The sequence below is a fragment of the Festucalex cinctus genome, chromosome 5 (assembly GCF_051991245.1).
Source record: "Festucalex cinctus isolate MCC-2025b chromosome 5, RoL_Fcin_1.0, whole genome shotgun sequence".
NCBI classification, from domain to species: Eukaryota; Metazoa; Chordata; class Actinopteri; order Syngnathiformes; family Syngnathidae; genus Festucalex; species Festucalex cinctus.
The window spans coordinates 4,476,106-4,494,605 of NC_135415.1; the positions used below are offsets into that span (position 1 = coordinate 4,476,106).

General features: G+C 38.9%; 1 protein-coding gene across 2 annotated transcripts in view; it reads right to left on the reverse strand.

The window, feature by feature from the left end:
• Positions 1-18,500, reverse strand: part of dpp7 (dipeptidyl-peptidase 7) — a 68,607-nt gene that overhangs the window by 36,271 nt on the left and 13,836 nt on the right. For both annotated transcript variants that reach the window (XM_077521911.1, XM_077521912.1), the window contains exon 5: positions 1,099-1,234. In XM_077521911.1, coding sequence (XP_077378037.1) covers positions 1,099-1,234 — 136 coding nt within the window. The remainder of the gene's footprint in view (positions 1-1,098; positions 1,235-18,500) is intronic.

The window sequence follows — 18,500 nt, forward strand, 5'->3', positions numbered from 1 at the left end:
GTATGAGACTTTGAGTAAATATGTAATAACAGGAGGGAAATGTTAGGATTATTATGTATATATTATTCCATATTTTCTCTTTTATTACATAGATTTAATCGTAAAAGCATTTTACTCAGTATCTGTTTGGAGCTGCTGCATGTGTATTCAACCTCAGGACGTCTGGAATGCGGGAATGAAGAACTTCACACCAGGACAGGAGACAGCCTTCAAGGATTAGTGATCAAAGGATGTCTCCTGTGTTTATGACTGTTGTATTTGTGATGCCACAATGCTGCTATTACTCCGCCTCCTTTTGTGACCATTTGTTAGCGAACTCCATGAAAAGACAAGAAATGTGAATGTGTGTCAGAGTGGGCCAGAGGATTGTGAGCAGCGCACATCTCTCGCTCGTCTCTCCTTGTACAAGTAAAGGCCTTGTTTTCTCATTTTAATGTCTGTCTCCTCATTTGTGCAGTTTAAAAATGTCATAGATGGTGTTTAAATCTTCTCAATCCATATATCTCACACGCTCCAGGACTGTCTGTACCTTCGCCAACGTGAGCATTGTGGTCCTCTCATATGATTGAAATATTGTCCTTTTTTGCCCACCTTATATGTTCTAAGGGCGGCACGGTGTTCGAGTGGTTAGCACGTCCGCCTCCCAGTTCTGAGGACTCCGGTTCGAGTCCAGGCTCAGGCCTTCCTGGGTGGAGTTTGCATGTTCTCCCCGTGCCCGCGTGGGTCTTCTCCGGGTACTCCGGTCTCCTCCCACATTCCAAAGACATGCATGGCAGGTTAATTGGGCGCTCCGAATTGTCCCTAGGTGTGCTTGTGAGTGTGGATGGTTGTTCGTCTCTGTGTGCCCCGCGATTGGCTGGCAACCAGTCCAGGGTGTCCCCCACCTACTACCCAGAGCCAGCTGAGATAGGCGCCAGCACCCCCCGCGACCCTTGTGAGGAATAAGCGGTCAAGAAAATGGATGGATATATGTTCTAAAAAAAAAAAAATTCTCGCGATAGGTGAGCAGTGTTCCCCATCCATACAGGTGAATAAAAAAGTTCAAACTAGACCCATTACTTTACTCATCATCATCATCATCATGTCCATCCAACTTACAGCAGTGACATCTCGAAAAAACTGCCGAAGGTCCCCCAGCCCAGCAGTTGACAGTATGGGCGCACTAGCAGCAAGAGCTCCAGCCACAAGATTTGGGTACTTTATTCTCATATAGACAGACAGCATTCCACCGTAACTGAAGAGAAGGATGAGACAAATGCACGTTAGGTTACAATCTGAGGCTTCTACAAAGTTTCTGAAGCATTTTAGTGAATGTTTGTGCAAACATTATGTTGGGAATTTTTTACATTTTATTTTTAAACACAGATATCCCATTCACAGTTGACAACAACTTTCATTTAACAAAGTTAAATTAATACCTGACACACACTCACAGTCTCAATCAACACAAAATTTTTTTTTATGAAGGCAGATTATCTGTGTACTGTATTTGTGTTGTTTCTCCCCCAGTTTTCTGTCGAGGGCTGTGATTTTCAATTTTCAAACATTAGTGGGCCAAAAAAATGTACTGTGGGAAATTATCCACTGTCAATTATTCTGATGGACATTTTTAATGTTCTATTAAAGTGTTTTTGTTAATTTTTCCAAGTCAACTGCATATGTTGGCAGAACAATCAAATACGCCTCCATTCATTAACTGAAGGTGCATCATTTGCCTGTATAGAGATCCGGACGCTGACCCATCCCAAAATGGGCGTTAGCGAAGCCATTTTGGCAGTATAGAAAAACATCTGCCGCTTTTAACAATGATTGAACAGCTGTTGTATCCCAGCTGCCACAACGAGAAGAGGAAGGAAAAAAAAAAAAAAAAGGATCGAGCATGCTCCAAACTACCAAAAGAAGAATCCAATGCTGAGCCAATGTTGCACTTTGTACATGGTGGCTGAATCAGCAGATGCTAACTGTTACCACACGCACAATGTGGGGAAATATTCTGTTTCGTTTATTTGTGCTACTACAGATCAATACATATTACACAGTTGAATTTAAAAACTGACCAACACGTAATCTCAATAACACTGCAAGACTTGCATGAAACTGCCAACTTCGATGCCATTTTGACCAAACACATAAAGGAGAAATAAATTTGGATGGTACAAACTTCTAGAGCAGGGGTGTCAAACTCATATTAGCTCAGGGGCCGCATGGAAGAAAATATATTACTAAGTGGGCCGGATCGGTAAAATAACGGTAAATAACTTAAAAACAATTGCCGTCAATTATATGCAGCCCTAAATTACGGAGCTCAACTGTAATCTTTTGTTTAAAAAAATAACACAAATACAAATGAAACGTGGCAACAATTTGCCTGTATGAGTTCCTGATGTGTTAAATCTACCGGTTTTCCATATATACTAGTTCCCAGAATGCATTGTGTGGCGCAGTTAATGAAGTTATAAAGATGTTAATCATTGTCATATGTATTTGTGTTACCAGTAATTGAATTTGTGTCACATTTAAAATGTTTATGTTGGTCTATGATTAATAATAATAATAATAATAATAATAATAATAATAATAATAATAATAATAATAATAATAATAATAATAACAACAACAACAACACCAACAACAAAAACAACAACAACAACAACAACAACAACAACAACAACAACAACAACAATAATAATAATAATAATAATAATAATAATAATAATAATAATAATAATTTTTAAACAAACCATAACTTTAAGTTGTATGTAAAATAATGACTTCCAGGGCGATTCCGTGTACAAGTTACATTACTCATCTGAGTACTGCTTCTGAAATTACAAATTTATATATTTGATTGTGGCTGATTTGAATAATTTGTCCGACAATACAACTTTTAATTTTTTTTCACTTTACTAAATTGTTTCGCGGGCCGGATTAAACCTCTTTGCGGTCCTGGGGCCTCATTTATAAAACTGTGCGTGAAAACCTACGAACGAAACTCAAAACGCACGTACGCAGAAAAAAATTGAGATTTATAAAACCGTGCGTAGACACACATACGCATATCTGCACGCAAGTTCCCTTTATAAATGCCACACGATCCCAACCGGTGTGCGCAGCAGATTCCACGCCGTTCCCCGCCCCAAGTCCGCCTATTTCCTCCCATATTTGGCAATGGAAATCAACTCATCTGCGTATTAATAAGCAGCACGTGTTGGCGAACACCAAATCAAAACAATTTGGATGGTCAATGAAAGGCAAGAAAGAAGGCTACATTCACCGTGATGTACATAGAATTTTTGTGTGAACAGTAGGGCCTATAACCCCCCCCCCTCACCCCCCCCAAAAAAAGAAAAAAGAAAAAAAGAGGCTGTACATTGAAACCCTCATTGAAGGGGTCGAGTCACGTAAGGCCAATAAAAGCAAGCAGGACGAGTTGCAGCAATGCCGCCGCAGGGCGCACAGTAGCAGATTTTTTTTTTCTTTTTTAAAGACGAAAAAAAAACGGTAATAATAATAATAGTCATCAAAATAATCCATCCATCCATTTTCCTAACCGCTTACACTTTTATTGTCTTTACTCAGACTTATACTAAATTGTCTCAAAATTGGCGATCTATAGGCTGCCCTATTATTGTTGTTAATATTCCCAATGTGTTGTTTATGGATCTTCATCCAGAATCACGACTGCATGGATCGTATTGTGAACGTTTATGACTGACACTTGCATTTCTTTCTTGTACTTGCATGACAAAACCCATCTACGCAGCAAAGATGCACCAAGACCATTTTTCTAGCTTTTTTTTTTAATTTCATTTTTTTATTATTATTATTGTCTTGTGTCAATATAGTTTTATTTAGCCTTTAATGGCAATTGCGCGGCGGGCGGGTGAAGTTACGATAGACGCATATTGTTGCGCGTCGCGATGATGTAATGCGTGCAGTATGTGTCCACATTAGTTGCCACTAATGTGATTTGTTGCATGAGGCTTTTTCAAGATAGGTGATCAGAGAAGTAATAGCTGGACTTTTAGTCAGTCGCGATCAAAATTTTGATTTACGACCTGATTCGCTTTGATGTCCTTTGATGTCCTTTGATGACGTAGGATGAAACGATAAAAATGATCGATCGGAGGTCAAGAGGTCACGATCAAAGGCCTGGTATGACGTAGGATGAAAGGGAACGATAAAAATGATGGATCGGAGGTCAAGAGGTCACGATCAAAGACTTTTTTTGATGACGTAGGAAAAAACGATAAAAATAATAGGATTTCAAAGAGATGAAGAGGCGTGCGCCTGTGTGCCCGTGTGCCTGTGTGTTCCTGTGCAACATGTGGATGGGGGGAGGGTGGGGGGTGGTGGGAAGGAAATGGCTGACGAGGGGGGTCGTCTGGCTGTCTGTATGAACTGTGTAGCACGATGAAAAATGAATCGACCGTGATAATCCTCTAGGGGAGGGGACCTCCCGGAGATTATATAGTACCGCTTTTGATAAAAATGTAAGAAGCGTCGTGGTAGGCCGATATGATTTATCCCAAGAGAGAGGAATTGGGGGTGTCAAGGTCAAAAGATCTTTGTCATATTTTAAAAGGAGATGTGATTTACCTCCTTGTTCGCCACATATGGTCAGGAAAGCGATAGAAAAACAAAAAATAGGTGGGAGTGACGATTGTTTTATGTCTTTAGACTTGGGTAATGCGGATGAGCTTTTTTTTTTTTTTTCTTTCCAGATGTTAAAAAAATATACGCGAGCGCGCGCACATACACAGACTCAATAACAGACTGATATTGGAATAAGATGTATGAATAAAAGAATGAAAAAGAATGACGAAGGCTCGACTCTTTCTTTTTTTTAAAAAAAGAAAAAAAATATGTAGGAGGGGCTTTTCGATACAGACATTTTTGTAAGAGTGAATTTAGCGTGAACACATTCATACCTTGAGGTCTGGGGAGAGACGGGCGAACCATGATTATGGAAACGTTTGTGACATTACAAGTGAGACATTCTTTAAAACCAAGAATTGGAAAGTTGGAGAAAATGGGCCAGAGTGAGGGGTGAACTTGCTGTGGGGTGCGTGAATGAGGGGGGCGGGGCTTCAATTGACACGAGGAAGGGAGAGAGGAGGAGGGGTGAATGGGGTTTCAGATGGCAGGAGGAAGACAAGAGTGAGAGATGAGTTGTTGCAAAAAAAATAATAATAATTGTGTATTAAACGTTGTCACGAGAGTTTGTATTGTTAAACAATGTTTGATATCAATGAAACGATGGATGATGATGATATAGGAGTGTTAATCGATTTCTATTTCATTAAATAGGTAGAAAGTAACTTATTTAAAAAAAAAAAAAGTATACCCCCTAAAATAATTTACGACCGCTTGTCCATACCGCCTCTTTTAGGATGTTTTTTTCGAGGCAGTTCCAACCCCTAGACAGATAGGCATTTACAGACCCCTAAAGATTCACCTCTGATTGCAGGATGGCTGAAGGTAACTTCTAATTTTTATAAAATATTAGGATGGAGATCTGGGGAATTATAACAAATTGTAAATATATTTTATAGAAACTTTAGTAACCGCCGATATAGTTTATAGACTGTATGAGTTTTATATATTTTTTATAGAATCTAATATATAACGCTGTCTTCTAAAACTATTTTAGTTATTGGAGAGGGTGATATCTATAGCCCTGCCGATCTTGGTGAGAGTCATCTTCTCTTCTCTTTTATATATATAATGTCTATATTTTAATATAGTTTTTTTGTTTGTTTTTTAGCCGATATATTACGAAGGGAGACGGAGGCCATTTACGAAAAGACCATTAAATCGATACACTATATGAATACAAGTGAAAGACCACTAGAGGGGGCTACTTCAAGAATTGGTTCTCGTTTGAACCGTATAAACGCATACGAGGAAGAGCCAAGCACATGTGACAATACTAAGACGATTCCGGATGGAGTTCAAGCCTCTATAAGTGACCCCCGCGTGAATCTGCCCGAAAATCAACGAGAAAAGACACACGGCGCGACGGCCGGGGATGAGCGAGGTCCAGAACGACAGATTTCCGCTATCAAAGATATTTCCGATGCGGAAGTTCATCAAGCAGTACCATCGCTGACCGCCGGACAAGCTAGGATAAGCGTTATTCGACGTAATACATCGTGCGGTAAGTTAATATTATATAAGATTTAACTTTATGTATAGTTAAGAAAAGTTTATAATATATTTTTATAATCTTTAAACTAATACTAGAAATACGTGGCGGGGTATAGAACTACATCTCCCAAGTGGTAAAGGGTTGCGAGATGGCGGAAGACTGCATCTCCCAAAAGGCTTTGCGTTGATAGAGCGGGCGGGGGGTGTATGTGTTGTTTTTTTTTGGGTTTTTTTTAAATGAAGCGTTAAGTGAAACTAGAGTATCTTAAACGTTTGTTTTTAAATTATATTATAACGATAGTATATTTTATGTCTGTGAGTTTTTTTTGTTTTTTTTTAAAAGTCTTTTATATTCAGATCACGAACCGAGGAGGGGGAGGAGGAGGTGGAGGAGGAGAAGATCCCGATCTTCGGATAGTAGTGCCGAACGTGGAAGGAGACCCTCCCCTTCGGTCATCAACGGTAATATTAATGGGATATTTTATAGATTTTGAAATTAAAGTCTTTTTTTTTTCTTTTTTTTTAAATGTGTATATATATATATATATATATATATATATATATATATATATATATATATGTAGGTAGAGATTCGACACGGAGGTGGGGGCGGAGAAGGAGGTCTAGATCTTCAGATCGCGGTGCTGAACGTGGAAGGAGACCCTCCCCTTCGGTCATCAACGGTAATATTAATGGGATATTTTATAGATTTTGAAATTAAAGTCTTTTTTTTTTTTTTAAATGTGTATATACATATATATATATATATATATATATATATATATATATATATATATATATATATATATATATATATATATATATATATATATATATGTAGGTAGAGATTCGACACGGAGGTGGGGGCGGAGAAGGAGGTCTAGATTTTCAGATCGCGGTGCTGAACGTGGAAGGAGACCCTCCCCTTCGGTCATCAACGGTAATATTAATGGGATATTTTATAGATTTTGAAATTAAAGTCTTTTAAAAAATGTGTCTATATAGGTAGAAGCAGAAGGAGCTCTAGATCTTCAGACAACGGTAGTGAACGGGGAAGACAACCCCTCCGTGCGGACGACAGTGACGCTAGCAGCGGGGTGACAAGGAGACGGCGGAGATTCAGCCCTGCATTCTACGAACGTGCGAACGACAGCGACATCTACCGAGGGGTGTCAAGGAGACGTCGGAGATTCAGCCCTGCATTCTACGATGACAACGGATGCGTAAGGAGACGAAGGCTAAGACGAAACTTAAACGCATTATATGTGATCTTCTTGAATATGTGTAATATACTGTTTTAAACCCCCTCAAATATTAAACCTTTTTTTTTTTTTTAAATGGAAGACTATAATATCGGATCGCAACATCGTGAGGGGAATTTAAATGATAATATAAGGGGTGAGATGGATCATTTTCAAAATTTTTCCGACCCTCTAGAATCTATGCTATCCCTCCTCGATCGTCCTATTTTAAACCCTAATGATAATTTGATGCCTCAAACGCTAAACCTAGGGGATGAATTAGCATTATCGCCGCCGCCATTTACACAAAATAGTATACAAACGATACTATGTAACGATAATGAAAATATTGAACGAGTAACCGATCATTTGATGCTTCAAACGTTAAACCTAGGGGATGAATTAGCATTATCGCCGCCCCCATTTACACAAAATAGTACACAAACGATACTATGTAATGATAATGAAAATATTGAACGAGTAACAATACCTCCTCATGAAATGCTACAAATTTATGATGAAACAACATCAAATAGTCACGTTTTACCATCTGTATCACAATATCCGGTAGGCAATATCGTTCAAGAGGGGGGTGGGGGTATTGTCAGAAGGCCCTTATTTAATAATATAGAATTTCGTAGACGTTTATATTCACCTACCCCCGACGGACCCCGTGATTTTGCAGATTTCTATTTAAATATTGATGATAATTTGAACGAGATAATCAACGAGGTTCTTAGGTCTACCGCAGAAGGGGACGTCATTCAGACGGAGCTTATAAGTGATAATAGAAATATAAATTGTCTTTTATAACGTACAAATAATCCAGATATTGTTGTAAATGAGGTTCATAATTTACTAGAAAAACTCGTACAATCTAACGGCGAAAACCTAACGAATAATAATATAGAAATTATATTTCAAATTGTATCCAATATGCGTGGCGGGTCTAAACGAAAACTGCTACAATCTACAAACGCTGAAATTCTAAGAAAAAAGAAGAAACACATGTACGTAACGTTCAATAAAGATAACAAGGTGTGTTTTGCCCTGGCGATAGCATACTTATTGGATGAAACATTAACGACGGATCAAGCGAATCAAAGGGCTGTCTTTTTACACGAAAGCGTCGGTCTACGATGTGAAACGGCCGTTAGTCTATCGGACGTACATAAATTCGAATCATTTATTAAACGCAAGATTGTAGTCTTGTATAGAAATGATAGCTGTAAACCATTGTCTTTTTTTGAAACTCAATATCCGAAATCAGAGGATGCTTTGTTTGTGATTTTGTTGGGGGAGCATTTTTACGGAATAAAACGAATCGAAGGTTTTATCGGAAATACATATTTCTGCAGACAGTGCTACAAAGGGCACGAAAACTGGAATACTCATAACTGCGCGGGGCATTGTAATATATGTCTTAATTCATTATGTAAACAACAGCCGATAAAACTTATCTATTGCCAAGATTGCAATAAAACTTGTTTAAATAACGACTGTTATGTTAAACATAAAAAGCTGAAGGAAACGGGTAAGAGTAATTGCGACACGTATAAAAAATGTCTTAAATGCGGATTTTCTATGTACCATAAATTAAACGATAATTCCTCAAAACATGTTTGTCCTCCAACCCGCTGCGTGGTGTGTGAGGAGATCCTGTCGGATAATGACGAGGCGATGGTCGATCCTCATGAATGCTTTATGCCGACTTTAAAACAGGTCCCCGCGTGTAAAATAATAATCTACTATGATTTTGAAACTTATATAGATCAGGACGGAAACCATAAAACATACCTAGTCTGTACAAAATCGGGAGTTTTCGAAAAACATTGGAAAGGGACAGATTGCGTTGAACGATTTATTGACTATTTTAGAAATCCGCGTTTTAAGAACGCGACCTTTATCGCTCATAATGCTAGAGCCTTTGATTCATACATCTTAATCAACAAAATGATCGAGTTGGGTATTACCCCCGAAATTATTATGCAAGGTAGCAAAATTATCTGTTTTACAGATGTACATTACAAACTGCGATATATCGATTCAATAGCTTTTCTTAGTATGGCCCTTAATAAAATGCCTACTTCTATGGGGTTTGAGGATCAAATGAAGGGGTACTTCCCCCACTCATTCAGTTCCCTAAAGCATTTAGATTATGTAGGCGTTTATCCAGACCCAAAATATTATGGCATAGAGCGCATGACAACCCCCCAAAGATCAGAATTTTTAAAATGGTACGAGAAAGCGTCTAAAGGCGTCTTTAATTTCGCGGAGGAATCTTTAATGTACTGCAAAAACGATGTAAACATTTTAGAGATGGGCTGTGAGCGATTTAGGGAGGAGTTTTTAAATAGTACAGGTGTAGACCCTTTTAACGCTATAACAATCGCGTCGGCGTGTATGAAGGTTTTCAGAACTAAATTTCTACTTCCTAAAACTCTAGCGATTAGTCCGTCAGATCATTATAATCAACGGGTTAAGACATTCTCGCGCGACTCGATCCAATATCTAATGTGGATAATGCATAGTCAAAATATAGACATAAGACACGCTTTAAACGGAGGCGAAGTTAAGATCGGGCAATATTATGTCGATGGTTATGCAAATATAAACGGTAAGGCCTGGGTATTTGAATACCTCGGATGTTTTTATCACGGATGTCATGAATGTTTTGACCCTGCCAAGATTTGTCCGATGACTAAGAAACCTTTCGCAGAAAAATTAGAAGCGTGCGAAAAGAAAATGCGCAGTCTGATTTACAAACACGACGTACATCTTACTGTTATGCGCGAACACGTATGGAAGGAAATGAAGCGTTCTGATCCTGAGATAAGAGAGTTCTTGCGTAATTCAAAATTCCCTGAACCTCTTGTAACACGCGACGGGCTTTTTGGGGGGAGAACAAACGCCTTTGTTTTGCGTTATACAGCTGCGGCTAACGAGCGCGTTTTGTACGTGGATGTTACTTCTTTGTACCCTTTTGTCAATAGCACCTGTTCATACCCTCTGGGTCATCCTCGCATTATTTATAAAGATTTTGGAGATCCGAGGCAATACTTTGGTTTTATCAAAGCCACAGTCAAACCACCGAGAGGGCTATACTTTCCGGTACTGCCCTATAAATCTACTAAAGGTAAATTAATGTTTACACTATGTCGCACCTGCGCAGAAATAAATAATCAAAAAAGCGAATGTAAGCATAACGATGAGCAAAGAGCGCTGTCGGGCGTGTGGGTGAGTTTCGAATTTATCAAAGCGCTCGATTTAGGGTACACAGTGTCACAAATTGACGAAGTATGGCATTTTGATAAGACGAGTAATGACATTTTTAAACGATATATGCACACTTTTCTCAAGGGAAAACAAGAGGCTTCCGGCTTTCCCTCTTACGTCATCGGTGAAGAGGATAAACAACAGTATATCGCCGACTATCGCAAAAATCAAAGTATTCAACTCGAAGCTGCTAAAATAGCATTTAATCCGGCAAAAAGACAGGTGTCTAAATTATGTATGAACTCTCTCTGGGGCAAATGCGCACAGCGTGACAATTTAGATAAAACAGAAATTGTTAATGATTCTGATCGTTTTTTCAATCTATTATTTTCGGGGATGTACGAAGTTAAGTTTTTCCATTTCCTCAATGACCGAGTCTCACTGATACAGTACAATTACAACCAAAACTGTCAAATACCTTCTGCCAAGTCAGCTAATATTTTTGTAGCATGCATGACCACCGCTTACGCGCGCATGTTAATGTACATGTATCTGGAAAAGCTACAAACTAGAGTGTTATATACAGATACAGACAGTCGAATCTATTCGGCAAAAGAGGATGAGGACGTGCTTCTTTTTTTTTTTTTTTTTTTTTAAGAGCTCAGAATTGTTCATTCGGTAGTCTTACCGATTCAACGTCTTGTCATCATTGCTCTTTTTTTTTTTTTTTTTGTGTGTGTGTGTGTATGTGTGCGTGCGTTTGCGTGCGTGCGTGCGTTTGCGTGTGTGCGTTTGCGTGCGTTTGCGTGCGTGCGCGTGCGTGCGTGCGTGTGCGTGCGTGCAAATACGTATAAATTTATACTCATTCATTCACCTAAAACCTTATAAATATCCCATTACCCTTCGCCTTAACCAGGTACTTCAGAATCTTGCCAGAGTCGTGAGGTTTAAATGGTCAGGAGACCAGAGAAAAGGTCAGAAAAAAAAAGAAATAAAGAGAAAAGAAAGGTAAATCAAAGTGAAATCCAGCACCGACCAAACACTTCCTGCCTTGGACGTGCTTCCTACAGGCGATTTACTCGGACAATTGACGGATGAACTTTGCGGCGATAGTATCCAAGAATTTGTCTCAACAGGACCAAAGAGCTACGCGTACAGAACCAGGGATAGCGGGAAAACTGTAATGAAGGTAAAAGGTATCACCCAAAATGTCGACGCGTGTCAACGCATTAATTTTGACAGCATCAAGGATTTGGTGGAGGGATACATTAGTACCGAGGGGGCGCGGTCAGATGTTATCAGCACCCCCCAATTCAACATTATACGTAATAAGAAGGGGTTTCATCTGAGAAACAGCTCATTTATGAAAAAGTTCAAAGTGGTGTACGACAAACGACGTCTGCTATCCGATGGTTATACTCTTCCATTCGGTTATTAAAGCGATACTGTGTTTTATTTGAGGAGGGGGAAAAAAAAAAAAAAAAAAAAAAAAGGAAATGACCCAAGTTGATTTTGATCCGAGATTGCAAGTACCTTTCTCATGTTTAATTGCTGGCCCTAGCGGCTGCGGGAAAACTTTTTTTGTGAAAAGTGTTTTGGAAAATTGTGAACATGTGATGCAAAGATCCCCTGAGAATATTGTATTTTTTTTTTCATCTAACCAAACGTTGTATGATGACCTTGCAAAAGTGAATAAAAAGATTAAATTTGTTCGTGATTTGCCCGAGTCGTTTGATGATGAGAATCTGTTTCCCAGCCATCAGAGTCATCTGGTTATCCTCGACGATCTCATCTTCCAGACAATCCCGAGGTGGTAAAAATATTTCCACAGTATAGACACCATAAAAATATGAGCGTTATGTTGTTGACGCAAAACATTTTCCATCAAGGCAAATACAGTAGAACAATCAGCCTCAATACCAATTATATGGTATTGTTTAAAAATCCTCGTGATAAATTACAAGCTAGTATACTTGCTAATCAAATATTCCCTACAAAGAAAAAATATTTTCTAGAAAGTTTTGAAGACGCCACGAGAGAAGCTCACGGTTATTTATTAGTAGATTTAACGCCAACGTGTTCAGAATCGCTTCGCCTGCGGGCTCAAATACTACCTCATCAATTCCCTGTAACGTATATCGCTAAAAGTTGAAATGTCGAAGCTTTTAAAAAAAAATAAATCGCTATTGCAATCTCTCTGCAAAGCGATCCCTAAGAAACGTATTGTTATACTACGCAAAGCCCCCGATAGTCTAATTAAAGCGCTCTGCGAGATCGCTTTGAATCTATTAAAAGGACACATACCTCTAAATCCTTCTCAGTATAAAAAATTGAAGCGACAAAAGAAGTTTATCCGAATATTGGCGGATAAAAAAAAAAAAGTCTGAAACATAAAAGAGTATCGCTCATTCAAAAAGGTGGATTCTTGCTCCCTCTACTGGCCGCAATCGCACCCATCCTTGGAAGTCTAGTAGGGGGTTTAGTCAATAAATAATACGTTATGAGTTTAAAAAATACTCAGAAAATGTTTCTAGTATCCCCCCGCGAAATGGAACGTTTCAGCAAACCCGCACCGACCATCCGTGACAAAGCGGAACATGATTTAGACGCAAAGATGAGAGATATACTAGAAGATGTTTCGTTGGACCAATATCAAAAACTTAAAATATATCAAACGCTAATGCAACGTTATTTAGGGGTGCTTAAACAAAGAGATCGTGAGTTGGTTCCGCTCACTTTGACTCTCCCTAATCAACGCGATGCTTTTGAAGAAGAAGAAGAAGGAGAGATGGAAAAGAAGAAGAAAAAAGATGAGGGGGAGGGGGAGGGTGGGGAGGAGGGGTTATGGAATGAGATGTTACAAACCATCCCATTACGTCATCGTAAAAACGCCGAATATGTTTTAAGAAAAATATCGTCTCGAGAAGAAAAGGTATGGAACCAACGAGGCGAGTTTATTTTAAAGGGTCAGGCCATTAGCGGATCTCATATGAGCGATTTACTCAGCTATCTGACCGTGAACGGTAAGAAAATCACCGGCCGTGCGCCTCGAGGGTGGATAGATTTTTTACACCTGCTTTATAAACTCAATATACCGGAGACTGCCGTTTCTAACCCTTACGCCAGAGAACAGTTAAAACATCTAATAAACAATCCTGCTATAACGACCGGTGGTGATGACGTTGAAAAAAAGAAAAAGAAGAAGAAGAAGAATCGTACTACGATGAAGTGGGAGGGATTTTAATAACACGTTGTTATTATTTTATAAATGTATACCCATGATAAAGAAAAAACGTACGACTTTGTATCTTTTTTTTATATGAATTTTATTAAATAAAAATATTTAAAAAAAAGACGTTACAGACAATGGTATTTTTTAAACTAACTTAACTTTAACCGTGACACATCATCGTCATGGTAACGTCGAACGTTATTTCCGCTTACGTCGTCGGTGTAACACTTTAATACGGCCGTGTAAGATTTACCGCATTCTCTTAAACTTAGATAGCTCAGGTGACCGTCGAACGTCATTTCCGCTTACGTCGTCGGTGTAACACTTTAATACGTCCGTGTAAGATTTACCGCATCCTCTTAAACTTAGGTAGATAGCTCGTATTGTAATTAACGATCGTAATAGATTATACGATCTGAATATTTAAAAAAAAAAAAAAAAGACGTTACAGACAATGGCATTTTTTAAACTCGCTGAGAGAGCACGTTAGACCGCCGTGCCGCGTCGTCATGGGAACCGTCGAGCGTCTTCTAAAAAATGCGGAAACGAGTGCATCATTTCCGCCTACGTCATCGGTGTAACACTTTAATACGTCCGTGTAAGATTTACCGCATCCTCTTAAACTTAGGTAGAAAATACAATGTTGACCGCAGACGGTAGATAGTTCGTGCTGTAATTGACGATCGTGATAGATTATACGATCTGAATATTTTTAAAAAAAAAGAGTATATACTTTTGGGATAATATGCAAAATTGGGAGGAAATCCGTATGAATCAAAAAAAGTAGCAGTTCCTTTTTCTTCCAGAGACAGCGCTAACCAGTGCTCTCCCGGTTTGCTCCGGGGATGTGTGTTGACGATATAATAAGAGGGGATAGAGGGCGCTATTATGCATGTCAACTCATCCGAGGCATAAACACCTCCAAATAAATCCCCTTGTATGCGTTTCATCACGACGTCCAACTCCCTGCCGTTCATCGTCTCAGTAATAGTCCATCAATACCTCCCTTTTCGAGTTAATTTCTAAAATAGTGTCATAACATGCATAAATTATTAGAGTTGCCGTGAAAGGGATTGGAGCTCGAAAACGCATTTCGAGCCTGAGTGTTCCGCTGGAAGCGGCAGATAGAACGCTGTTGTCATCATTCGGGTTTAAATTAAAGGCAAATAGAGCATAGCCCTGTCTGAAGTCTTCATGATTTATACTCAACGGTAAATCTTTTAAAAACCTCCCCGTAGATGAAAACAGGCTATGAAATTCTCGTACGGCATTTCCTGCGTTAAATTGTGGTTGAAACGCCTGAGCCGGAATCTGTCGGCCTTCCTGAGTAAGAGCCAGATATTCGATATCAAAGTGGGCAAAGTTAAAAGGATTTAAATTCACCCGGCCTACAAAAGCGCTATGATTGACTAGCGCTAAAACTATATACTTTGGCGTATGCCCCAAAAAAAGATTATCTTGGTGACAGATCCTTGAGAGCTGAGGGATAGAGTAAGTCTTTACATTAATTCGTGAAATGGGATAAAGAGCGTTATTTTTGCGGAGAGCCGCTTCGTGACCTAAAGAAACGGCCGGCGCCACCGTTATTTTTTTTTACAAAAAGGGAGGCTCCCAATATATTCAGACAGCAATTAGTATCGGGCGGACCCATTAAACAAAAATCATTGTTAGCTCTTGTTAGCTTTAGCCTTAGATCTACATTATTTATGAGGTATCTCTCGCAAAAGAAAATATCGGAGTGAATAGGTCCTAAAAGATGAAACTCTCTCGATCCTTCAATTAGTTTTGCTCTATGAAATAAGCCTTCGTTTACATCGTTTCCCGTGAGAGTTATTGAATCCATCCGTCCTCCTGTGTCTTTGTAAAACATGGCCGTACTAAATTGGCTTTTGAGAGTATCCTCTGAAAAGTTTAATAACATTTCAATCATAGATCTGTAAGGATGAGTCGCGCTCGATTGCGAGATGAGCCGATCCCCTAATGTAACATCTATTTGGGAAAAGATTGTGTTTAACGGGTAGTTAATAATGCCTACGGGATCGGTGGGTGCCAGATGTGAGCCGTCTCTGTGCGTCACCCGCAAACGCAGGTGCAGCATTGTAGCCGAGAGGTCCATATATTTCATACCTTCACCAGGGAGATAAAATTCAATAGGACCCTGCACTGTAATAGCCGATATCGGGGAGATTTCGATATATTGACTTTGATCGATTGAGAGTTGTGTCAACGGTGGTGAGAACAAGTCTAATTCAGATAGAGTGCATTCTTGCGACTTGTGATGTAAAAGAGCCATTTTTGTCAGATTATTTAAGAAAAAATATCAGCGATGTTTCTCCGACGCTTCCTCCTCGGGACTGATTTTCTTTTAGCGACTAATTTTCTTTTTGTACCCCGTCGAGGCTTTTTATGCATCGTTAGTCTCCGGCCTATCGGTCTTCTCGAAGGTCTTCGAGCCAAAATCATTAAACCGGATCCGTCTTGAGTTTTGTCTCTTCTCTGTATTCTTTCTATAGCACGTCCGGCTACATCCATAGCGATGTTTTTAGCCGCCGATTGCAAGTGAGGTTTTGCTACTGTAAAACCGCTCTTCACTAGAGGTGCGACGAAGCGAAATAATTTTGCAAAAATAGATCCTATTCCGCGTCCGTATTGTACGGGAGCGCCGTGAAAACCCGGAAGCGACCCCCCTGCTTGGGATTCATAATAATTAACAAAACGATACGGGTCCGGATGTGTTTCCATCATGACCATATTTATTTATTTATTTATTTATTTATTTACCTCGGTTTAAAATGTAAGGTAATAATTATCTTTCCGTATTTAAAATTAACAGGTTGATTCTGATCCGTCTTAATATCAATCGCTATATCTTCAATATGTCTCCTGCTAATAGGTAGGTAGTATAGGGGGTTAAAAGTTTTAAATATAAACTCCCCGTATTTACCTTCAATCGGAACAGTTCTCAGCAAAGGAGCATACGTATCACCAACCGTTTGATGTTGGACTACATCTGTATAAACGTATAAATGATACTGACCCGCCTTTATATCCGCAGAATGCGGGGCTTCCGACCAATTAGATTTTATAGGAAACCATTGTCCTTCCTTCATACCGAGTATGTAAGCCAAAGGCGCGTTAAAACAAATCTTATATCTTCCATTCGTCGTCATCCAAAGAAATTTCCGCATATTAGTATCGTAATAGAGTAAAATTTGATTGCCTATTTTTTGTTTTATAATATTCAGAATCGCATCTCGTAGCTTATCAAGATCTTCATATTCCCCAGCTGGAATATCTAAGTTGTATGATATAGATTCTCCCCCTCCTCCTCCTCCTCCTCCTCTCACTGTCTCTGAGGTCTTCCCATCTTTGGTTTTGACAGCCGTTATATCCTTTATAAAAAAAGTAGTCTGTTTTTCTGGTACGTTTATCCAGCTACGCGGGTATGAAATCTCAGTCAGAGCCACTTGCCAGCTTCCTTGGAGATCGATGTGTTGTGCCAAATTCACTCTAAACTGTGAAATTGTGTTGTCTGCGTACACATCGGCGCTGGCGTTAGAAGGTAGCGTGACATAGAAGCCATCGTTATGCAAAGGATCCATAATACGAAATGATGCGAATTATATTTATAACTCTGTTTTTAAACGTCTATAATCTGAGAAGCGTCGATCCAGCTATCGAATTTAGGAGGCCAGCCCTTCCAACGAATTAGATATTCAGTCCGTCCGTTAACCTTACGTCTTTTTATAATTTTTTCGATGTGAAAAGCGTAATCTTTAGAAATATCGACCTTTTGCAATTCTTCCGCATAAAATGACCCTCCTATTTCCTCGCCGTCGTAATCTGCTAGTTTGTAGACAGGGGGCGCTCTTGGGATACAATCCACTATTGTAAATAACTCATCGGTGAAGCTCTGTTCATATTTCTTATCAAACACCCCTCTTAATTTAGATATCCTTACTACATCTCCGATTTTAAAATTCATTTTAACTTTACTTCCGTCTAAACTCATTTTTCCATATAAATTGTAGAAAACTTGACGAGCGGTAGTTGAATTCACGTCTATAGGACGCATTTTAATACTACTATGATAGCTTGCGTTATAACTCTTTATAAGATCTGGCAATACTTCTATATATCTACGGGTATTTTTTGCCGTAAAATAACGCCACATTCTGGTTTTCAAAGTCCGATTGAACCTTTCCACCACCTGGGCTTTTTTGTCGCTATGCGTTGCAAAGTGTGTGATTTTCTTATCCTTCATTAATTTACTAAATTTTTTATTAAAAAATTCTTTTCCTTTATCCGTTTGTAATTTTGCCGGAGTTCCGGACTCTCTCAAGACGGAATTAAATGCCTCTGTAACTTCAGCAGCCATCTTACTTTTCAATACACGCGCGTAAGCGCGTTTTGAAAAGACATCGATAACTGTTAATAAATATTTATATCCATCATTAAATTCGGCCAATGCTTGCATATCACATAGATCCGCTTGAAATTGTCTCATATGACGCGATACAAAAACTTTATTTCTAGGAAAATTAATCCGCGCTGGTTTATGTAAAGAATATGTATCTTCACCGGCTAAATATTCTTTTACTATATTCCGATGAATTTTTTTAGTTAATTTATCCTGTAATTCTCTATGAAGACGATCTATT